The 24,914-nt window shown below is 38.7% G+C and overlaps 2 protein-coding genes across 3 annotated transcripts; one reads left to right on the top strand and one right to left on the bottom strand.

The window, feature by feature from the left end:
* Positions 1 to 352: 352 nt before the first annotated feature.
* On the bottom strand, positions 353 to 14,148 carry tax1bp1b (Tax1 (human T-cell leukemia virus type I) binding protein 1b). 2 transcript variants are annotated; one of them, XM_029505094.1, is made up of 17 exons: positions 14,037 to 14,148; positions 11,737 to 11,930; positions 8,557 to 8,659; positions 7,938 to 8,128; positions 7,687 to 7,845; positions 6,359 to 6,507; positions 6,059 to 6,149; positions 5,554 to 5,739; positions 5,138 to 5,389; positions 4,579 to 4,749; positions 4,103 to 4,175; positions 3,683 to 3,801; positions 3,432 to 3,557; positions 2,831 to 2,917; positions 1,820 to 2,260; positions 1,609 to 1,694; positions 353 to 1,351 (listed from the first exon to the last, which is right to left on the bottom strand). In XM_029505094.1, the coding sequence occupies exons 2-17, from the start codon at positions 11,911 to 11,913 to the stop codon at positions 1,153 to 1,155; spliced, it is 2,610 nt and encodes an 869-aa protein (XP_029360954.1). In that variant the 5' UTR covers positions 11,914 to 11,930; positions 14,037 to 14,148; the 3' UTR covers positions 353 to 1,152. The 2 variants fall into 2 exon arrangements, with proteins under 2 accessions (XP_029360954.1, XP_029360955.1); XM_029505095.1 differs by lacking the exon at positions 14,037 to 14,148 and having other exon boundaries at positions 1,153 to 1,351; positions 1,820 to 1,974; positions 2,056 to 2,260; positions 11,737 to 11,913.
* Positions 14,149 to 15,010: 862 nt separating this feature from the next.
* hibadhb (3-hydroxyisobutyrate dehydrogenase b) lies at positions 15,011 to 21,637 on the top strand. The gene is made up of 8 exons (XM_029504559.1): positions 15,011 to 15,104; positions 15,924 to 16,084; positions 16,177 to 16,286; positions 16,372 to 16,493; positions 19,683 to 19,816; positions 19,998 to 20,074; positions 20,168 to 20,324; positions 20,911 to 21,637. Exons 1-8 carry the CDS (start codon positions 15,035 to 15,037, stop codon positions 21,067 to 21,069), a joined length of 990 nt encoding a protein of 329 aa, XP_029360419.1. The 5' UTR covers positions 15,011 to 15,034; the 3' UTR covers positions 21,070 to 21,637.
* The last annotated feature ends 3,277 nt before the right edge of the window (positions 21,638 to 24,914 follow it).

Below are 24,914 nucleotides of genomic sequence, written 5' to 3'. Positions count from 1 at the left end.
TCTTCACTGCATGGATGTTAGTGTAAAGGAACTATTGTGACAGTATTATACTGCCAGTTTGGAGAAGTCTTTGATATAGTGTACAGTGAATGTATTGTCATGTGTTAAGTGCATTAAATTATATTTTCATATGTTTCTGGAGTTAGAAAAAAAAAAAAAAAACAATCATATAATGTGTATGAAAAGGCAAAAACAGAGGTCGCCTGGAGAAACTAATGGTAATGTACTGTATTTCTTCAAAAAGCTGCTTCATGTAAACTTTTGTTACATTAAGAATAAAACTTCCTCTAATGTGTGCCTAAAAAGTCACGTGTGATTTATTATGTTTTGATACCACACACATTTGACTGACTTCACTTTCAAACAGACTTTATTTATATTAGATGATTAGATTAAATTCACTGAACAAATGAAACATTTCTATGAATGAAATAACTTAATATTGTAAAGGAGAAGGACAAAAGAAGGAAATTAAACAGAAACTCGGCATGCACTGATCAGCTTATGGTATGAAGATTCTGTAAGAGTCAGACACAGTAACGCAGTTAAATAATTAAAAACAGAACAAAAGGAAACTTAACACAAAACAAATCCATATCATACACAAAGTATCAAGGCTTTCACAACAGCGTTGGCTTTAATTATTCTAAAATAGATGAATCTGACAATATACTGTATAATTATGTCTGGATGTAATCAGGTGTCTCCCTGACTGCCTATATGTAAATTACTTGTACAGTGATTTGGGGGCATTTGGTTTAATGTTTTTAAATGTAAATTCGGTAAACACTCCTCTCTTTCCCTGATTCGTTTCGTCCTGTAAAGTAATCTAACAGATCTGTGAGAGCCAAGTCAATCCAAAGTCATTATATATTCGTACAACAGTCTCGTTCCCCTAATCCAAACAAACAGAAATATTCCATCTATAAAAAGCATTAAGAGATTTAGTAGCCCTGGGACACACACTGAACCAGAATTCCATTTTAAAATGTCACATCACTTCAAAATGCTTCTAAGTTGAAGTAATAAAGCAGAAATCAGTATAGTCCTAAAGAGTGGATCTTCACACCATTACATGCAGAAAAGAGGTGCAGAGTGACTTATTTCAGTGACAGGAAGTAGGCAGAGCAGATGTGCAGATTTTCTCTTTCTCTAGTCAAAGTTGAGCGGGTGGCCGTCAAAGTGAGTGAGCACGTGATTCTCAAACACCTTCTGGTCGCAGTCCAGCGGGAACTGCTCGCTGCACATCGGGCAGATTTTCCAGTGGCTCTCCACGTGCTCCTCAAACTTGCTCTGGTCGTAGTTGGGCGGGAAGATGACCTCACACAGCGGACATCGCTTCATGTCCATGCTGCACATGGAGAAGGGAAGCAGAAGAGCAGCGAGAGAAAGCCCACATTAACAGGCAGCCAAGTGATGATGTGGGCAGGAGTGCAGGCTAATAAAGGGCATCTGTCTGATGCGAGGTGGGTGGCCTGCTGCTCTGCTAATACCACCAAAAGGGGGTTGTGCAGCAGAACCACCGTTTGACGCATTACTATGCATAGGTTTAGAAACCGTAGGGTTGGACGGCATTTATTGGAGTCTGGACATGTGAGGGAGTGTTACCTGGGATCAAAGCAGAAGGCTGGTTGTCCATCATTCACAAATGGGCTGTGAGTTTCAGGTGCTGTGGGCTGCTCAATGTTGTTACCCTGAGAAAGAAAGGTAAGAGCATTTCCAGAATGAAGCCTCTGCTATGGCAAATATTCAGCAAGAGAGAGAAAATCCTCAGTTCAGTTGCATTCCACTGCATACCACACATGGGAGAGAGGCTTACATTGTTATTTTGCTTTTCCTCAGACTCATCGTGGCCTTCTGGCCGGCTGTGGTTGCGGGTTGGTTGGATACAGACCACATTGCTGTCCCAAGAGGGGGGGCCCACAGGGGGCAGCCTAAGCAGCTGGTCATTTGAGAACTCCTCGTCTGCCTCATCTGCAAAGAGAGAGTCCACAGATGTATCATTTCTGCAACTGTTAGTGTAGAAAGATGTACCCTTCTTTAAATGAAACCAACCTTTTGTGTCTGAAATGGAGTAAGGGTTCCCAAACTGTAACTTGCTGGGGCTCTGTGAGACCAGCAGCGGGGTGGGGGCATCCTGGGCATATGGGACCGGATACTGCAGGAATAAAGGCACACTGGATTGGATGCTCTCCAAGCTGGTTTTCTCACTGTCCCCCTGATCTGCCTTTCTGCTACTGCTGCTGCCTTTCTGGAGCTCCTGGGGGACACAATGGCAGAATTGAAGTCGTTTTTCACTCCAGCAAATAGCACAGGCAACGTTAAATTCAACCATGGGCAAGATATTTTCGGAGAAACTGCATATCTGATTTAATCTCAGGACGCTTTCCTGCTTGACAGCAATATATCAGTGCTACAGTTACACAGCAGCTTCTGAGCCGTTCTGACTTTTCGTCTCCCTCACACAGCTTAATTAGTGCCTTCATTAAAAAAAGAATCTCCTCATTTTCAAAGGGAATAGGACGCTCTGTTTTACTGATGTTAGTTGCAGACGCCAATTTAATTTATAGTCTAAACCTCAAATTGGGTCATTCTGCCTCTCTTCGCTAACAGCATTACCTCGAAGCAATACTTTAGGTCAATGAGGACCTTGCTGTGGTCCAAAGTAATGGAATGGAAAATAAGAACTCATTTACTTTGCTTCTACAATTAGAGGCATATTAAACACAGGCCAGATTGGTAGAGGGAAAATGGCAGGGGAATGGCACTTTTCTGTGAATTTTTAGAGTGGAATAAGTCTATAAAAGCAAAAATGAATGCTGTCACTAACCTCTTCCAGTTTTTCCTTATCCTTCACAACAAGTGCAAGTGTGTCCTTCAGTTCCTTCAGCTCTCGGCCCTTTTCAGCTACTTGGCTCTGAGGTAAACAAAAGACACAAAATCAGAGGGAAGAAGGGAAATTGTCTATTCTTAGCTTTTTTTTTTATGTGCTCTTGAAATAAAACCCTACTGTTTGGCATGAATTGATCACACCCCTAAAAACCTTTCTTTGCTGAGGACTGATTTGTGTGCAATAGTGCTCAAACCAAAACCTGTTTGAATTCCTCCGAGACACTAAGCAAATATCCACCTCAACTGAGCCAAGCACAACATTAGCTAGGCGACTGGAGATTACTTCTCGGAGCAAAACTGTGCTTGTCACTCGAGCCTGACATAAACAGCAGTAAAATGTCTCACAGATAGGCCTGCTCATAAACAACACTGTCAGAATGTGTTCAGGGGGAGAGATGGCATCAAAGGTTTGATCCCTGAGGTAGACCAGCCATACACAGCAGCAGTTGTAAAAACGGACCTGCTTCAAAGGCAGCAGAGGATTGCTGGCAGCTGACAGTCTGAGCCGTGCTAAGTGTTTGTTCCCCTGCTATACTAACCTTGTAGCGATCTTCCTCGGCTGCCAGCTGCAGCTTCAGGTTTTCATTGGTCTTCAGCTGCTCCTTAAATTTCACCTCCATTTTGGCCAACTCATCAGCAAACATACAGCTACGCTCCTTCTCCTCCTGATTGTGGACACACCATATCATACCTTGATACCATGCAAGTCCTTCATAACAGGGTTTCACCATATCACTAAAGGATACACAATCAGTGATTGGATACAAAAAAAACAAAAACATGTTCTTACCACCAGCATTTGCTTGCATTTTCTGTATCTGTCATTTCTGTCAGATGCCTCTCGGCTGATGCCTTTGAGTTTCTCCTGGATAATGGCCTCCAACATGGGATCAGCTGAGCCTGGACTCCCTGTGGTTACATGTCAGATAGTGAGTGAATGGAGCGAGACCATGGGCAATGTTTATGCTCAGTTGATCATTACAAAGACAAAGTGGTACCCAATTATACTTTAATGTTATTACAACCAACTTACAATATATCCAAGACCAGACTCTCAAATAAATGAATGATTTATAATGTAAAATAGGAAATACAAAGAAGTCACTTCAGATATAACACTACTGAAAAACCTCCGCACACAATTATTATCAGCAGTTTTGATAACTGATTCCAGCTTTGACTTACAGTTTGTCAGTTAGACTCAACTTACCGGGTACTGATGCGTCTGGACTCACTGTTGCTGGAACTGTTGTGGCTTCTTGTACTGAACTTTTCTTCAACTCCTACAGACAGGAAAATAATAATTGGTGAAAAGTAGCTCTGCATAGAACATCAAAATAGACTCTAAAAGCAAAAGAAAGAGTAAATTAGTACAAATATGAGTTAGACACACAATTATCTGTACACAAAAAAATAACACTGATTGAAACAAAACTATGCTACTAAAAAATATTAAATGAAAGAATTTTTGAGCAGATATAAGTAGATTGGTTTGTGATAAAGATTATTTTATCTAATCCCAGGGCATTTGCAAGTGATTCCAGTTAAGAAAGACCTAACATAGACTGAGGAATTCAAGGAACCTCTCTAACTTGGGAATGTTTGGTGGACAGGCACATTGACACTGAAGCCATTTACTCATATGGCGATGTATGCAGTATGTTAGCTGGTGTGTGAAGGACCTACCCCTTGCTGCTCAGAGAGCTTAAGCACTTGTTTTTGCAGTCGCTGGCATTCTTTGTATTTCTCCTTGTAGTGTTCTGCAGCCATGTGCAACCGCATCTTCAGGTCCTCCACCTCTCTCTGCAGCTCAGCTACAACAGCTGGGTCTGCAGCAGCCTCCTCTTCTACTTTGGCCTTGTGACAAAAAAGACACATCACTATTATGCTCAGCTATTATTGATGGTGATAGCAAGAAATCATCTACAATCTCTAAAAGCCTTTCCATAATAAATTGATGTAGTCAAATGATTCGTCAGTGAGTGTGTTGATCAATAAAGAGTCAAAGAGAGAACCCTAACCCTATCACACATCCAAAAATATTTATGATATATGATATTTGAATTTGCGGTGATAAAATTTTCATTATAGGCCCATCATGTATGTTCATGACTAGCCCAGTATATACATCAGTTACACATCAGTTACCCCTGCCGACTGTGATATTTAACCTATCTAAAAATGCTGTGCTTTACTTACAGTTAATTCATTCAATAAAGCCAAGGAGATAAAACAGCATCCTTACTGCTTCTTCTTTGGCCTCTGCCTTCATCTGCTCCACCAAACGCTCCAGACGGACACATTGGGCCTGAGCTTCTGCCTTGGCCTGGCGGAGACTATCGACCTCCACCTTAATGTGGTAGAGCTCAGACATGGTACGATCACGGGTCCTTGACGCATCCCTCAACTCGGCAGCTAACAGGGCGGATTGCTGCTGGTTGGCTTGGAGCTGTTCTTCTTTCTGCCGCAGCTGCTCCTTCAGGGCCTTCATATCTCCCTGCCAGAAACAAATATGTTTTTAACATTTATTGGTTGTTACATGTTATCATTCTTATTCCTATTATTTCATAATTCATTTTCATATTATCGTGTAACGTAAGAATGTATCAAATTAGGTACTGCATGTGATCAATCAAAATTTTTTATTAACTTATTTTTTACCAAGGGAGAAACTTTGGCCAGGATCTCTCTGTACTGTTTCTCCTTCTCAGTAAGGCATGCCTGGAGGCGTCCCACCTCCTCTTTAAACTGGGCAATGGTGTTTTCCTTGTTCACATCCACAGACTTCAGCATCTGCAGCTCTGCACTCAGTTTAGTGTTCTCCAGCTCCCGGTTTTTCAGGTGAATCTAACACACACACACACACACACACACACACACACACACACACAGATCCCATGTTTAGACCTAATGTTTGATGAACAAGTATAAAAAGTGAAAAGAAGGGGGAAAAAAAACTGAAATGAAACTGAACTAGACCTTTAATTTGTATACTATATAGACTGTTAAGCTTTCATTAAGTTAACAGTCAACCAAATTACTGCTGACCCAACCCCACTGACATAAATGGAGACATCCACATTTGTTATTCATGTTTATGTAAGAACCAAAGAACTAATAGGAAAGAAACATCCTCAAAAAGCTATAAAGCTATAATACTCCTTACCTTGTATAGTTCCTTCTCATCTTTCTCGTTCTTCAGATGAGATTCAAGTGCATCCTTCTCTGTTATAAGTTTCTTCACTCTATCTTTGAGACTGGAAAAAATGTCAAAAATGGTTAGAAACAGACTTCAGTTACCATACAATAGCATAAAAGGATGAATTATTCTACATTAGTTCATATTACAGCTAACCACACTTTAAAAACTGTTTGCTCAAATAATAATGACACAACTCTGACACATAATATACCCAGTTCATTATAATGTTACCAAAATCAAATAATACTACCATGCTGTACTCACCCATCCAGTTCAGTTTCCTTTTGTAGGCCCTTCTGGGTGACTCCAATCAGATCCTCCTCCAACTGTATAACTCTGGCTGTGGCCTCCTCCAGTCTCCTCTTCACCTCTTCTTTCTCTTCTTGTAGAGCTTGGGAAGAATTCTGTACCTCCTGGGAGACAATAAAAAATGCTGTTACCTGCATGATCTAAAGAAAGTATAATCAATATAAGTAATAAAATATAAGATTTACTACATTTTTTTGCAAAGGCCTACATAAATCAAGATAAAATTCAAGCTCCCTACTATATCACTTTCCATCTTGGACTCATATGGAATATGTGTGCAAGATGTAAAAAGTTTATTGTGTTTGAAATGCAAGTCTACATAAAAATGGATATTATGGCTCAATGCAGAGCACTCAATCTTAAAAGATGACATCAAAAAAGAAAAAGGAAATGTTTTTTTTTTTTTACAGTTTGTTTATGGGCAAGATTTTGGAATCTTTATATTCACACCACATAAAAAAATCATATAAAAAGTATAGTCATAAAATTAACAGCCACAAAATCTGTAATCATGTTTTCATCTGAAAGCTGTTTTAAAACCAGCAGATATATGGCAGGAGACAGCAATATGAATTGTTACTGACACTTCTTTTAAGACTTAATGTTATGCAATAAAAAGCTGAATTACAGCTTTGATAATACAGACATTCATATCTGTCAGAGTCTGATTTATACTTCAGTGGATTTTGAATTAGGATAGCTGTGCTTGTTTGCAATGTTTCACTAGGGGGTGCTAAGAGACTGTTTGGCCGGTGTAAAACTAATTTAAATAACTCTGAAAGACAGACAGTACTGTCAATTCATTCATTTATTCATTCATCATTCATCTTCTATTGCTTATCCATTTTCAGGTCACGGGGGGGAGGTGGAGCCAATCCCAGCTCACATTGGGCGAGGGCGGGATATACCCTGGACAGGTCGAATACATACAGAGACCGAGACGAACAACCACTCATACCCACACTCAGACCTACGGACAATTTAGAGTCATCAATCAGCCTAAAAATGCATGTCTTTGGGCAGGCGGAGAATATGCAAACTTCACACAGAAAGGCGCCAGACCCAAGAAACAAACCCACAACCTTCTTGTTGTGGGGCAACAGCACTAACCACTATGCCACATTACTTTTCAGGACTGTCAATTCTATAAATGAATTATTCTGCAGTCCTTAAATCTAATTAGAATACATTACAAAATGAAAAAGTAAAATTTTTGCCAGACCTGCAAGTTTTAGAACAGCAACAAACATGACATCACTCCTGCTTAACGCAAGCTCTCTTACTTGGTTGTCTCTTCTCAACTGGGCACAGGTCTCTTTTTCCTGCTCGTACTCCTTCTGCAGGCTTTCTTTCTCCATTTCCAGCTGTGTCTTCTCCTGCTGCAGGAGGGCCATGTTTTTGACCAGCTCATCTTTCTCTCTCTGAGCTTCTTCTACCTTTTGCTGAACAGAAAAAAATGTTTTCTTGTGAATATTGATGTCATTCACAAAATAATCCACTATAGACACTGATGTATGAGGAAGGAACGCTCTACCTCGAGGAAGCCAGCTTTGGTGGTGACCACCAGGATATCAGAGTTGCATTCATCCTCCACAGTCAGTAGTTCATCTTCTGAAGGGCTGTTGGCACGAAACTGGAAAGGAGTGCTAGCTCCACGGATCTCACCTTTGTGGGTCACGTAACAAAACTGGTAGAACTCCCCATCATCATTGGGCACATAATATCCTGGGAGAGAATGACACAAACGCAGTACTCCATAATACAAAGAAGTAAATTAAGAGATATTTACGACAATTTTTAAATACACACTTACACCAAGGCTAGGGTTAGGGTTAAGATTGCTAAAAGTAGAGCGAGGGTTGTTCAGAGACTAGGAACAAACACTACATGGTACATGTAATGTTGATGGTTTGAATATAAAAAAGAAGGAAAACACATTTTGTGTCAGTTTCCATCACTTTATAAAAAGCAGTATAAAAGGGAAAAACTCACTAAAATGTTTTTCACACTTGAACAGAAATTTGTGGGTAAAGTTGCTCATTTAGCTCTATTCAGTGACTTCGTATTAAAGTTTTAACAATCCTCTGAACAGCCCCCTGATATGTGGTCATTAAGAGGTGTCAAACTTAAATAAAACGATGGTATGATCTTACCCTGAAACACCACTGTTCTGTTGACTGCCGTGCCTTCAACATAGTTCTCAGGGAGAGGCGACCACAAGAATGTATAATAGTCTCTTGCTGTGCTCCAACCAACCTGTGAGACACAGTGGGGAATTCATCCAACCAGGCGTCCTCACCACATCAGTGTAAAATAACAACAATGGAGGATTATCAGGGAGACTTCACAGAATTCACAGTGCAACCTTCTCGAACCAATTTATTACTCTAATCATTGGGGTTTTCAATCTAACTTGGGATGATTGCACAAGACAATGAATTTGACTATTTTTTGTCCCGACTTTTTGAAAAAATTCCATTAAAAATACAAACCCCCCCCCCAAAAAAAAAAAAACACACACACACACAAAACCCCCCACAAAAGTCACATTTCTCTAACGCTCCAGTTCCTGGTCACCATGTGTATGTGGGCCAGCCCTTGTCATGAACAAGCCAAATTCTGGAAATGTAGCTACAACTCACTTCTAACAGGAAGAGGAAAATAGGTGAAAATTTTATACATAGGCAACTTGAAAATGAAAACCAAAATGTAATTATATGTATTTTATGTGTTGTTAACTGATGGCTGATGAGGGGGAGTACAGAAAATACATCCATAACTTCAGCCTGGTGCCATAAAACTGTCAAACAAAATCAGAGTCACATCGAGTGGGCTGGCTTTCAGCGCACACACACACATCCATAAGAAGCCTAGTCAATCCAGTGTATTACACGAGCCTCTGTCACAAAACATAGATCAGGTCGTGCAATGTGACTTTCAAAGTTTTGCTGAAATTTTTTTTTTCCCCCCACATTTAAGTGGACAGATCGTGTTCATTTTACAACAGATATTGCTTTTGATGTATTTTCCCTAAAATCTGGACAGCCTGTGTGCCTGTGTACAAACAGCCTACAGCTACAATACTGCAAGTGTTCATCTAAGCTAGAGATAGAAGGCCCTAGTGCTCCAAAACCCCCAATTGTTACGAGCGCATTTCCAGCCTCAAGTAGTAAAGAACAGGAAGCAATTAAAACATGCACCTAGTTAGTGAAAGTCATTACTGAAGGCTAGTGTTCACCAGTCCACTCATTAGAGCTGCAAAGGTGGTGGTGGGTGAAAAGTCTGAGAGGAACTCTTTCACATACAACACACTGGTTTGCAACTCTTATAAATAGGAGAGGAGGAAGGGGTGGGGTAGAGCTACCAGTAAAAACTGGATTAGTGACTCAACAACAGGGAGAACGAGAAGACACAAAATGATCACAAGGGCAAACAAAGCAACATGTACTTGAACATTATCATTTCACCGGCATTCCAGCAAAGCCCTACTTTCAAAGAAAGCTGAAAGGACCTGATGGCAATGTTGCTGGAGGAGGTAATGGATTGTCAGTCAGCATGTTAAAATTCAGGACCAAGTTCTCATGAATCACACAGAGGATTGACTTTTAGACAGGTTAATTATAAACTGTTCTTGGTTTGTCCTAGGCCTCTCTGACAACCTGTCCCAACAACATTCTTCCATGAAGCTGAAGACAGCTCATATCAGGCATTATGGTAAATGTTCAAACATCAAAAAGCCAAAGGCTGCTTTTGTTCGCGAGCAAATAAGAGCCTGTCTCCCATTGATTTATCATCAATAGCGTATTTAGCTTTGTTTGACTTGCCAAGTAAAAGTGCATAATTAAAACATTTGTAAATTATTGTAGGCTGGCAAGTGACAACATAAATTTAAAATCTGAAAGTAACCATAATTCAAACATATAATTTTACAAACAAACCTACCGACAAGCGATGGAACCAAAAGTTACTTGCTTGTTTTACCGCTGCAGCGTATCAAATATACTGGGAGATGCTAACATTTACAACAGAAGCATACCAAATGGATAGCCTACAGAAATCCTTGTGCAAGTTGAAACACTCCCAATGATCTTAAGCAGATGCTGCTCTACTAGACTGTGAAAAAGTAGCAAAGAAATTTCTTCATGGAGCGAACACTGATGCAAAGCATATCTAGGTATCACTATGCATGCAAACACAAGCACTTGGCAAGTTTTCATTTTGTTAGCACTGCCAAGAACAGTTAAGCAATTTAAAATCCTGCACTCAGCCTTTCCCAGCCAAGCTCTGGGGTTTAGAGCTTTGAGAAATTAGTGATTTTAATATCTGTACTGCCAGTTGGTGCCTATCTTCAGGCTAAAAACGCAATGTGATATGTCATCCAGTTACAACAGAGTACTGAATTCATTCTTCAAACAGCCTCCAGACATTAGCCCTACCTGACCCAATTTCTCAGTGGGCTTGGCAAAAACCTCTGCGTACACCCATTTCACAAATCACAGAGGACATGAATTCCAGAAGCTGATTTTCAGAGAGAAAGAATTTAAGGTTTTTCATTAAACACAGGCCAGGCATTCAAATCGCTGCAGCACAAACTGCAGCAGGACTGCAACAATACATTTTGGCTAGTTTAATAGCATTACTGTATGCAACTTGAATAATAGCATAACAGAATATTTATGAATTCCAATCTATGACCCAAAAAAAAAAAAAACACAAAAAAACACCATTGCAATTTCGCTGTTGTTGACAGTGTTCAAAACACTTTTTTGAACAACACATATTGCATTTCATTCCTGATAGATTAAAAAAACATTTGTCTAGAAAACCTGGAGCCATGTGCAACGTTTTCTTCTTTCAATGATTCACTATAGATAAAGGAAAAATGGATTCCAGTCACTGAATTTGATTTAATGTGCTCCTTTAATGAGTTCCACGTGGGACAGTCAAATGTGTGGTAAAGGTCAAAATGCTCCATTACCTCTGCCAAACTCAAGCTGACTCCTAGTTTCTTAATTCTATTCATCAGTGACTAAATTCTTTACTCCTATTTTGGTGGAGGGGCGCCTAAATCTTGGGAATGTATTTTCTACAGAAAAAAAAAATCATTCTTGCATGTGACTGCTAAAGGTGCACTGACAAAGACTCATTAATTTCAAGTCACATTGATAACCAATGACAACCACGTCTTTGCTTCAAGTTTCAATGAAGTTAACATTCAATAAACTATGTTTAATTTTTTCTGTACTTCAGAATATCTAACTGTATAACTATGGGTATTAAGACTATCACTACTTCTACTCTAACTACATTACATATCTGAAAGATTTTTTCACCTTGAATATGCCAACCCAGTCCTTTGGATGTGGTTTGATGAACTGTGTCAGGGTATAGTGACACTCCAAGGCAGCATGTGGCAGGTAGCTCTTTCCCACATTTTGGAAGATGACGTGGGCAAAGTTTGATGTGTCCATGTCGTTGCCTAATAAAGTCCCATCCAGGAACAGTGCCATAAATCATTCAGTAGTGACTACATAGAAGAAGACAAGCAACAAAATATATCATTAGAAACAATAACAGCAGATATACCTGAATTATCACTCTTTAAAATGACAGTAACTCAATCGACTAACCAGTTCAAAGAATGAAGTTAACCTAATTTTGAGGTTCTTACACTCTCTGTATACTGCTATTAAATAATTTGTCGTTTGCCAGCTTTGATCACTGCTGCAGTTTTTCCAAAGGCAATCATTTAAGGCCACCTAAAGTATTTCTGTCAAGTATTTGCTTATGGGTTGTACTGTCTTGTGTTCAAACTTGCATGAAACAAATTATCAAATTAATTCTCATTTTTAATATAGATGATATACAAGCCCAGATATTGTGAATGACATTATATGGTCATGGTTTATACTATTATAGCAGCCCCTGTCAAGATTTAAACTAAAACTTCAATCCAATTTTTGCAATTGTAACTTGTTCTCAAATGACCAGCAATTTCAAAATTTCTCAGTGGAAAACTCCACACAAGATCCATCACGTCTACATTTATAACACCAATCATGTCCTTCTCTTCCAACATATCATCAAAAAAAAAGAGCAAAAGGTTAACAAATGCTATGGTTATATTCTAACATTCAAGTCATATTACTTCCCATGTTCAAATATTACTGTGGCTTTTCAATTGGTCCAGTCCATGCAATTGTCATTTTTAAGACAACATGAAGACTTTGTGTTTAAATGACTATGCCTTCATGATCATTTAAATAAAATTTTAAACATGAATGTTAACTGCTGAAACGCAGCTACTCAGATAATATTGAAAGGTATTCAAATGATGATGTAACAATGTGTCCCCAAGACTTTGGCAATAGCTTCCTTCCTCAAATTTAAAACTGAAACAGCTGTCCCAAATAAATTTGCAGACGTATCATCAGAGATAATCCAAGCTAAATTGAACAGAAGGCAACCGGATGTGGCTACAGATACATGAAGACAAATCCTACATATTTAAGTATCTACAACCATGTCTAGTTGCCGTTGATCCAACTCTTAGATAACCATGAGCTGGGTGATTCTTTTCATATATCCTCAGTGGTGTAACAATAATTACTAATTTGTATCAATGAAATACAAATGCTTTACTTTTACCGTTAGTGTGGCCAACTGCATTATATTTTGAGGGCAAAAGCTGATATTCATACTATTCCCCAAAACCCATTTGTGATTTAAGCCGTACTGACAAATAGAATAATTAATTTTGCAAAGCGTCTCGCATAATTTGATTTACTTGCTCTGACATACTTTTCTTTTATTATTTTATTAATTTCTCCCTGGACCAGCCATCATTATGCTTAATAATCATATTTTAAGGTAGGAAAAAAAGATTAACCAACAATGATAAAGTGTTTCTCAGCTTTACTTTTGATGCTTTGATGGATGGAACTGATTTCTATTTGAGTAATTTACTCTACTTTTACTGCCTTGAGTAGCCTTGTATGTAGTTAAGTAAACGTTATACCACTGTGTATCCAGGTATATCCTGGCTCCTAATTTAGACAACAGCAGACTCCTCCTAACACACAGCTGGCCTGACTCCTTTAGGCCTCAGCTGATATTTTTCTGAACGAGGCCCGTAGTTCTCATATTTCCACAGATCATGATCACAATCTTTCTCCTCGTTTGCGGCAACTATCGAGATGCTCAATCTGCGAGGTCCTTGTCGAAAGTCAGCAGTAAAGGCTAAAATTGGCAAGTGGGAACTACTAACTACGAAACAAGGCCCAAAAGAAAACCGTGATCATATCTGGCTGAGTTAGCTACACAGTTAGCTAGCTCTCCTGAGCCACATACTTCACAGGACAAGAATACGAATAAAAAGCGGGTGACATATTTAACGTTTACTTAAAAAAAAGCTACTAATTAAACTATTCAGTTTAACTAATAAATTACTTGCGTTAAATTAGATGCCCGCGACGTCATAAAACACAGCAGCTAACACAGAGCATAGCTACCAAGTGGAGGACAAGGTTAGCTAACCTTAACAGTAACCAACGCTGTCTCGAGATTGTACCTCACAAAAACTCACGGTGAACGGTTTTATCGGTAGTTTTTTTTAAATAAAAATCAAACATACCCAGATGTCATGTTGAACTGACGCTGAAATCCGAGTGAAACATGAAAACAACTGTTGACGCAGTTCAGTGCTTTCCCCCTACCTTCTTCCTGGAATAATAACAACATTGCGTCATTTCCGGAAATGAGAGCCGCTTGGGAATCCCACCAGAGTGGCACAGAAATAATATCCCCAATACGTCAAGAGAGGAGGTCAAAAATATTATATTTGAATAAAGTTTTGATTTCAAAATTAAATTTTCTAACGATATATTTATTCAGCTCAATAAAAGGTGCATCCTCGGAATAGTAGTACATATATGTGTATATATATGTAATATATGTAATATATGGATGGATTTGTTAATGTATTATCAGTGAAGGTCAGTTAGTTAGTATTTCAAGCACGTTCCCTCAAAAAATTCTGTTATTGTAGTGATACACTGGCCAAACGTGAACATGACCAAATCATCTTATATTCCATCTGGTGCTATTCTATCCTGTTCAGATAAAACAGCTACAAAAACATTCAGTTCCTGTTTTTATACAGCAAATTTTAATGTACCCGGACATAGTTGTGCAGATATTTTACTTTTGACTTAGTTCTGCTTTAGACATCATGTTTGTACTGTAGCTATATTCTAAACACCAACAGGCCATATTTAGGTTTACATTATAAAAGACTTGTCAGTACAGTATTATTCGAAGGAGACAGCTTCTTTAGGCTCAGAGGAAGATCTCCCACCTGTGTGATTTAGTGAAGAGACTGTACGAGGCTCGCTGAAAACAGCTACTGAGTCTTTCAAGGGTTTCTAAGACTCACATCAACGTGACACAATAGGCATGAGCGTTATTAAAGAAAATCGGAGTATAAGTGAGCACAGAGATCCGCCCCCTGCAGTAGTTCATTGGCTGCATTGGGGAGGACCCTGCTGCGCAGCTCTGCTATTTGATTGGACGGAGGAACCGCCATTAATATACGTACTGCAACGTCACGCGCACGGTCAAGAGGAAAGAAGCATGGCCGCTGTGTTGAGAGTGTCACGGTACCTAGTTGGAAGGAGTTGCAAACATGTCGACTTTGCACTTGGTAAGAAGCTAATACTGAATTTGGGAGCTCATTGTGACGACGTTGCACCGTCGCTGGAGGTTTGAGCTGTAACTCGAAGCCTCGTTGTGACATAAGTTACTAGTTTTGCTCGAAATGTTTGGTGAAGTTTGAGTTCAGGGATAGAAAACTGGCTTTAATGGTGCAGCGCTGCTGTTGCTGCTGGTTGACTTTACTGGTTCTTCTGTGAAAATTTCGTGTCTGTTCGTGCCAGAGCTGGATTTTTAAACCTCTGGAGTGTGAGCAATGAAAGAATATGCCCTTATGTCCCACTGTGCCCCGTCTGCCTGTTTTATTTAGGACACATTATGTAACAGCAGCACCCTGCACCTGTGGTCGGTAGCCTGATACACAATTTATATTTATACATATATACACTATATATATTAGTTTTGAATTGTATTTTATCTTATGTTTTTTGAAAAGATAGTAGTTATACAGCTCACTCTCTTCACAATGCACTTTCTTGTTTGTTCTTAATTTGAAAATGAGTCTCTTTTTTTTTTTTTTTTTTAGCTCATGTTATCAAGTGCTACTGCAGTAACCATTTATTAAAAAGCCCGAGTATTCATAAACCAGATAACGTTGACACTTGAAGGGCAATTGTATTAAGGTTCAAATGTAAACAAGATATAGACTGCACTCTTGGCAATGCTAAGAAGGCACAGCTGAGCTTTTAATTATTAGGGCCTGACAAAGTGTCCAATAGAAATTACCTGTACAATACATGCTTTTGTGTTCCTGGATATGGGGAAAGGATCATTTGTTTAGGCATTGATCTATTTGGTCCTTATTTTTAAGTCTCCACAAGGTCTATGGCCTCAAAGACACAGGTGGGGTTTATTGGTCTGGGCAATATGGGAAACCCAATGGCAAAGAACTTGCTGAAACATGGATACCCAGTCATTGCTACAGATGTTTTCCCAGAGTCCTGCAAAGAAGTGCAAGAGCTGGGTGCTCAGGTGAGGCTTTGAAACTCCAACAAATGTTTTTATTTTGTCTATATTTTCCTGACTATTTGCTTCTAGTCCTGTGATTTTGTGTGCATTCTTAGATTGTGGATAATCCTTCTGAGGTAGCAGACAAGGCAGACCGCATTATCACCATGCTTCCCTCTAGTCCCAATGTCATAGATGTTTACACTGGACCCAATGGCATTCTTAAGTATGCATTGGCTTCTCTTTTAAACTGTGCAAGCTTACCTCTTGCAGTTATCCAACATGCTCCTAATCACTCTCTTTCCCAACAGAAAGGTCAAGAAAGGCTCCCTACTCATTGACTCCAGCACCATTGATCCAGTTGTTTCAAAGGAGATGGCTGCTGCTGCAGATAAGAAGGGTGCAGTTTTTATGGATGCACCTGTATCAGGAGGTACATTTTACTTTTTTGATCATGATGTATGTTATTTGCTTGTCAGTACACGTCTAATCTTGAAATAATATAAATTTTTAATTCATTGGGGCTGCTTCAGGCAGCTTAAACTAAATGGTGGGGGGAATACACTGGAATACACTTAATCAGCAATAAATGCAACCATCATGATGGTTATAACGTTCTTGTATCTGTATTGACAACCAAGAGCTTAAACTGTACAGCAACTTCGCTTCTCCTTGTGGTGCTGTGACCTATGCAATTTTAAACCCAATGCTTTTTATTTAGTCAGCCATCTCTGAAATAAATAGTTGATCAAGTGTTGAATAAGCTGGCGATCTGTTAGAATATGTTTTGTGGGTGTGTTTATCAAGTAGTTGTTACAGAAAGTCAAAAATTTTAATTTCTCCAAATTTGTAGCATTTATAAAGTCAGTACGCCATGGCTTACTATGTGAGTTAAACTATACTTAATGTGTTTATGTGTATAATAGAGTGGAGGGGGTTCTTATTTGGGTACAATTGGGCAACGTGTCACTGTCACCAGGTGTGGGGTTTTTTTTGTTTGTTTGTTTGTTTTCTTGTTTTGTGTGTGTGTTGTTTTTGTTTTGTTTGTCTGTTTGTTTGTTTTTTTGTCGCATCACACTGAAACTTAAACACAAGCATGTAAGTATTTCCAGATTGATTGGTACCAGATTGAATCTGGTTAGTTGATGAAGTGCAGCACCTATGTGTAGAAGAAAAGGAGGAGCTGCTTCTGCCTTCAAAAATGTTTTAAACTGTACAGTGTGTGCTCTCTGACTTAGCTGGGGGTCCAAACAGAAAATCCCGTTTGTTTGAACTTGGCCTCAGCAGCTTCAGGACAGCCACTTTTTTTTTTTTTTTTAAATGAATTGAGGTTCATTTTATGGTTTAGTGGCCCTAAAGATTAGTAATGATTTATATGCTTCCGTTCTGTGGTAGTGCACATGGATTAAAGTTACCCTGCTTTCTGCCTTGAACTTCTGTGTGTGTGGCTGCAGCAGTTTAGCTTGTGAAAACTGATGTGTATGTCATACTTTAATTTCACGTCAATCAGCAGGCTTTTGTTCCTAAATGAAACATTTTGAGCATTTCCAGCGGTCAGGCTGATATCAAAAGAAGTACAGTGGCATGGCAGTGACCGTTAACCCACAGTGGTTAAAGCTTAAACATGAAAGCACACGTGGTGGGGACATAATTGAGCCAGCATGCGTTTAGTTTGTGTGTGTAAAGTTAAAAAAAAAAAAAAAAATTAAGGATGGATGCGATAACTGCTGTCTTTGATTTCAATGACAAAAGTTTTAGGTATGGGTCAACTATGGGTGTAAAAGGGAAAAGTATAAGGGTTTTTAAGTTTACATATCTTTATTTACGTATAGTTATCTTAGATAGGGAATATATCTGAGTGATCACACACTTCAAATAAATAATCCAAATAAAAGCATCATCTTTACTAAAAATCTTAACTGGTAAGATGATTTTTTTATTTTTTCAGAATTACTCTTATAATATAAACAATTCATACTTCTTCAAATGGAAACATCAGAAGTGCTTCTGTAGTTTTCAAGTTTGAGAAAATCTACAAGCATCTTCTCTGATGGCTTTTTTTTTTTTTTTATCGTATCCAAAGGGAATTTAACACTTATTGTGATGGCCCACTTAAGAAAGAAATAACTTCTTTACTACTTTTTTTTTTTTTGTTGTTGTTTTTTTGTTTTTTTCCCCAATGGACTGTATATTTAGCACAGAAAAATGCATCTATGTCCTTTTAGGTTTTACTTTAGAAAATCATTTAATTAAGACCCAATTTTTACAATTTTTTTACCTACTTAAAATAATCAATTGTAATAATAGAGAGAATAGTATAGAACCCCCCCCACCCCCCTTTTTTTTTTCATTAACTAGAAAATCCAGTGTCAAATATATATATACACGTGTGTAATTCCTTCTATTTTCAAGTTTCCAAATTCCTCTCTCAAATGCTGTTGGCAGGCTGATTACAGATGAGGGAGCGGGGGAACATATTTCACAGATTTTTGGCTTCTCTCGATTAACTTGCTGTAAACTTTTGAATTAATCATGTATGAACTGTGTTGGTTAATTCCTTGAAACCCATATGGGTTGCATCTGGTTATTGTGTTATTACCAAGCCTTTCACCCCATGTGAACTTTAATGTGTCAAATATACCAATAGATCTAGACACAGCTGTTCCTAAATCTAGGAAGAGGCTGAGCAAACTTTTCCAATTAAGGTCCAAGGATTGGGGGTGACGTGCTGAGTAAGAACAGGCTAAATGGCTTACTGTCTTCGTCAAAAAAAGAGAAAACAATTTGCTTTTAAAACTTAAGTGACTGTGATGGTTTCCCATTTATTATAGCTTTGCATGCAATGCTGCTTTTTTCATTTGCATTAATTTTGTGGAGCTCAACTGCATTTTGTGAATCATAACAGATTCATAGGTGTCCTAGATTGCTAGCCAGTTGGTTCCTATTTCCAAACTCCTTCACTTCAAATATATTAACTCCTGAGATGAATGTATTTGTTCTGGATTATTCTCAGTCTAATATTTATATGTAATTAATGTATATGTAATGGATTTAACTTTATTTTATTAGAGAGTTTATTACAGATAGGAGGAGGGTCAAGTGATGATGCAGCAAAAACAGTTGAACTTATTTGTCGATCACTATCTCCCTTTTTGTAGCTCATTGAAAATTTTCTGCTCAAACTATGTGTGTTCCAAAGAAAGTGTTGTCCATCAGGACAATGAAGGGTAGTGAGGTAGACTGGGGACCCATACAGTGAGGCTTTTGTTGGGCAACCAAAACACTTGGCTGCTTGGAGATCCGATGGCCCTTTCATCCTATTTTTGGAGCTCTAAGAAAAAAGGATGAACTGTTGAAGTCATTGAAATTGAAGTTTTGATCTTACAGCATCAAAAAAGCAGGACTGTTTCACACTGCACCAGATGAATATTATAATGATGATTGTAGCTCTGATTCCTACTACTTTAAAGAAGGCTGTTTTGCTAAACGTAATTACTTTTATATGAATCATGTGGCCACCTTCAAACTGATGAAACGTTTGGAAAATACTGCAATATGCACCAACCACCACTGCAGGCCTGAACATGCTTCTTCATATATAAGAATGATATTCCATTCCCAGGTGTGGGTGCTGCTAGTTCGGGAAAACTAACTTTTATGGTTGGAGGAGCAGAGGAGGAATTTACAGCAGCAAAGGAACTACTAAGCTGCATGGGGACCAATGTGGTGTACTGTGGTCAAGTTGGAACTGGACAGGTATGTGCATATGTGGAATTAAATGTCAAGATGTAATTGTAGTTTAGATTAAATCTGTGTGTTTTTGTTTGTGTATAAAAATAATAGTTCTATTGTGTATGTACAAGTTAGTCACTTGTATGAATAAATATTACAGTAATCTGTTACAGTTATTGAACACTAAGACTGACTTTTCTCACAGGCTGCTAAAATCTGTAACAACATGCTTTTAGCCATTGGAATGATTGGTACATCAGAGACAATGAACTTGGGAATCAGGTGAATATCAAATTGGTCACAAATAACTATTAGTTTGTTTGCACAAGCACAGCTGCAATTAATTTCCTGTAATTGAAATGTCTTTATTCACAGACTTGGTCTTGATCCTAAACTGTTGGCCAAAATCCTGAACATGAGTTCAGGTCGGTGCTGGTCCAGTGACACCTATAACCCTGTCCCAGGAGTCATGGAGGGGGTCCCCTCTGGGAATAACTACCAGGGAGGCTTTGGCACTCAGCTCATGGCTAAGGTTAGTTTGAAGTCATGTTACACTCTATAGGAGCGCAGTTCCACAAATATAATCAGAACAGATATGTTTAAACTGATTACAGTAGAGAAGTGATTTGTGTCTTATGTTCCCCAATATGCTTACGACTCCACTTGGTCATTTTCTTTGATCCATAAAGCTTACCTTAAATGTTGGTTGGGTTTTTTTGTGTTTTTTGTTGTTTGTTGTTTGGGTTTTTTTTTTTTTTTTTTTTTTTTTCTGGTTTGTTTGTTTGTTTTGTTTTTTGTATGTGTGTGGAGGGGGGGGGGGGGGGGGGGGGGGTCTGTTTTTGTGTGTCTGTGTGTGTGTTGTTGTCAGATTTGTTGTACTCAAGTCAGAGTCTCGTATCTCTGTCAAATGTTTTGCATAAAGCAAGGACTTAAATGACCTTTGTTTGGTGCAATGCAATGAATTACTCAACTGCAGTTAACATCCCTCCTTAAAAGGATTCAAGCTCACATTATTACAAGATAAAGAAAAATATTCTGTGGTGTGTAAATTAGTGGTTGTGGTTTGAGAGTTTAATTTTCAGCTCCACTGGTTTTTCTTTTCTGCTTTTCGTTTTTAGGACTTGGGCCTCGCACAGAACACAGCCACCAACACAAAGACTCCTGTCCCCCTTGGCTCTTTAGCTCATCAGATGTACCGTATCATGTGTGCACGCGGTTATGCCAATAAAGATTTCTCCTCTGTGTTTCAATTTCTGCGTGAGGAGGAGGGCCAGTAATGTCAGCCTCCATCCCGTCCACAGCCTTGCCTTGCTAGGCCTGGCCCTCCACAGGACTGACTTAGCTTGGTGAGGGCGCATTTCACCCCGAAGTAGTAGTGTTTGTTTTGTTTGTTGTTGTTGTTTGTTTGTTTGTTTTTTACCTTTTTTTTTATGTTGTGAAAGATAAGAAGCCTTAAGAGCGCCAACACAGTCTGGTGTATCATTTGAGCATTGCCCTTCTATAGGAAATCATGTTCTGCTGTGATCTAACCTTTCTGGAAAAAAAAACTCCTTTAGGTAGTTAAAGCAAGTACATTGCCAGAAATGCAGATGTGGATCCAAAAGATGAGTAGACTGAGCAACGGCAGCTCCCCAGATAAGTATGGTGGGAATCTTAGGTATTAATAAGATTGTTCATAATCTTGTTTTCACATAATCATCTATTTGCGATCATTTCTTTTGGTTCTTTTTGTTTAGTTTTTTTCTCCTCCATCTATAGGGTTTTTCTCCCAACATTGGAAATGTTGCATTGGGAAAGAGGTGTCGTATGCTGTTGGGAAATAAAGACAAATCGTGATGTTTTAAACTTTTGAAATTTTAATTTACCACCTTCCTTTATAGTTAATCTTTTCTTCAATTCTTGATTTAAATAGCATGTGTAATTTAAACGACTTAATATTTCTTAACTGAGGTCTCTGGTTGAACTAATTGGTCCTTGTACTGTCAAGTGTTCACCCAAACTAATTACTGCGTAATATTAATGGAAAGATACTTAAAATACTGAAGTTATGTGACGCCAGAGCTTTAAACGACGTGTAAGTGCAGTCGAACCTCAGACTGAGAGATAAATGGTGGCTCTCGCATTGAAATGAACAATTAAATTCTGGATGTCTCGTATCGCATAGTTTCCCTGCGTGACTTTGAGCCTCAGTAAGATAAATTGATCCCAAATGTTTGAGTTTGCATCATATTCTCCGTTGGTTCCGTATTCATCACAAAATGTGGAACAGATACCGTTCTTCAGGAAACGCGGAGCGCCGGACACAAACATATTAAAACCAGGAGTGCCCGCATTGTTTTAAACGGCGCGCCAACTTTTTCCTTTTAGAACTAAACTAACCAGCAGATCTTACCTCCATTCTCCCAGTCTCTGCTTAATGATGACACGAGTCATTTTTGTTGCTTTTGCCTGCTCATTAAATATTAAAGAAAGCTTCGGTCGGCTATTTATCGCACCGCCCTCGCCAGTGACTGTTTGGGATGTTTTCTATCCCCACTTAGGCCAGACCAGGAGGGCGGCATGTTTCTCATGTGCTTTGCCAGGAGCCACTGAGGGGCCAAGGAGCCATAGGTCATGCGATCACAAGACAAACCCATAAAAAGTCCATTAAGAACTGTAGGGAAAGAGCTGCGATGTCATCTGCTTGATAGGTGCTGCAAACCGAGGAGCTCTTTGGTGTCAGGCCTCCAAACCTCTGACACCATCCTCTGCAGCCCAGTTCTGCTCATCAGCACTCCGTCTTAGCGTGTGGATTCTGCTGTTGGTTTTTATTCTGAGACACAGCGGTGACACACTGTTCAATGTGTGTGTGTGTGTGTGTGAGAGCAGCAGGTCTGCAACAGCAAACGCATCAATGAAAATGTGTGTTGTAAGGTGTCGAGGGAATTTATTTAGAGACGATATGGCTCTCTTAATTATTCCTTTAGTTGTTTTGCGCAGTTTGTGCGACAATTCGACGGGTTTTTTTTTTTTTTGTTTGTTTGTTTTTTGGTTTTGTTTTGCGTTATTTATTTATTATTATTATTTTTTTTTTTTTTTTTTGGTTGTTTTGTTTTGGGGGGGGTTTCCTTACTGATTTTGGAGATGGAAATCGTTCATCATCTTACCTTTCCAATACTTTTCAGTTAGCGCTGAAATAGAAACAAAATCGTGCTTTTAAGAAAATTTAAAGCACATTTTGTCAGGTCTCTTAACCCAAAGTGACTATCGAAAGGTTGTGAACATACAATAGATTTCGTTGGACAGACTAAGCTTTTTTGTCTGAATACGGGGTCATCGCTGCTCCCTTCCGTAATTCAGCGCATCATTATACGACTAAATGTTTTATTCGATACTTGTATATTTCAGACTTGATGTGTTTTGCAAGTTGTACTGTAGGTATGAATTGACACCACTTGGTATTAGACGGCGAGACTCTTTTCCGTGTGCTAATTAAATGAACATAGTTTGTGTTCAGCCAAAAAGACCCAAATGGCTTATTTTAAATAAATACTGTGATTTTTCATCTTTTCACGTTTGTGAACCAAAGCCGTGGCTCTGCGTGTTGACAGTGAAATTTAGATGATTTTTCTACACCCAATTCTCGCTGGTTCCATAAAAAAAAAAAAGACATTTTTGTGTAGTGCGTTAAAATGGGAAATAAACAGACAATTAATATAGACTAGGCTTAGATTTAAGGTCGGTTATCAGCGGAGTGGTGAAACAACAAAAATGGCCTGACATAAAAATATTGTGCTGTTTTTCCTAAAACGTATATCCATATTCGCGCTGGCCTACAAGCTATGAACTTGAGCCATAAAGATTTACAACCTCAAAAGGTGGGAAACTCAATTTAAATAAATAAATAAAGTTTAAATTTAGGTGGGTACACATTCCTCTGCGTCTGTGGCCTCTCTTCAATATTGGAATGTAAAACAAAAACAGAAGAAAAAGCTGCCGGTTAAAAACTATTTAATTTGATACTAATCTTAACCTTGTCTGTCATCGGACACCTACAAGATTGAAGGTTTTAGTGCGCGTTGGCGTTAACCATAAACAATGTGTAAACTGTTTTTAGCTCTGCGTCCTGCATCGGCAAACACAGGTCCACCTGTCGGTATTTTATACAGGCTGTAGAAATACACAAACATTTTAAAACTGCTTTATTTTCCTCCCTTACATTTTTTTACTCTTAGACGAATAGAATAATACATTTTGGGCTGGTGTTTTTACTATATTTGATCCTATGGATTTTTATCCTACTACAAAAGACTGGTGTGAAGTGTTCAAGTGGGAGGGAGAGAACAAAAGAGGCTATTTGTGCTAAAAGCAGCATATTCAGTGAATGAAGTCTCCTCTTCGGCACTGAGCTGTTTTCTCTCCGAGCTTCCTGTTCTTAGGTGCCTATTTGGCCAGACTGCAACTTTCAACTTGACCTTGGCCTCGAGCCACGTCCAACCAGTATGAGGAAAAGTGCAGCCAAATGTGGCATTCCTCTGATATGTGGCGGACAGCCTCTGTGTACGTTTTCACACAACGGTACTGTAAGTGGGAATATTTAAATGCATTCATTACTCTATAACATTTGATTTTCATCACTATAAGTGTGTGTTTATTGTATGTCAAGCTGTCTGCTTCACCATTATGATGAAAAGCTGCTTTCAAAAGCCTTCAGTGCAGATCACTTCACAGTATGATGCTCCTTTTTCTGCTTATGACCGAATCTTACTAAAAGGCGCATCAGAAGTTCAAACTGAAGGAAATAAACCGAATGCAAATATTTCAAATCCTTTCTATCTCACTGTTGAACTTGTCGTGTTTAACTTTAATGCCATGCGTAATTACGCATCAGTTCTTCCAAAACAAATACGTATATCTCTTACAGTTTTTTTTTTTCTCAAGCTATGTTCTTCTCTGTTCGTCATGTGCTCTGCTCTCTGCTCTGTTTGCACTACTTGATAGAGAAAACTGTCATTACACCGCAGCCTCACTTAGCTCAAGAATCACATCATTCCTTAATATTTCAGAAAAAATCCCGCGGGGCTAGTTTGGGTTAAATTATTGGATACGCTGATGTACTGTACATCCTCCCAAACACAGTTTG

This window comes from Echeneis naucrates, chromosome 6 (genome assembly GCF_900963305.1).
Source record: "Echeneis naucrates chromosome 6, fEcheNa1.1, whole genome shotgun sequence".
Lineage (NCBI taxonomy): Eukaryota > Metazoa > Chordata > Actinopteri > Carangiformes > Echeneidae > Echeneis > Echeneis naucrates.
Note: the sequence above shows the minus strand (reverse complement) of the source record. Positions and strands in the feature narration are given on the sequence as shown.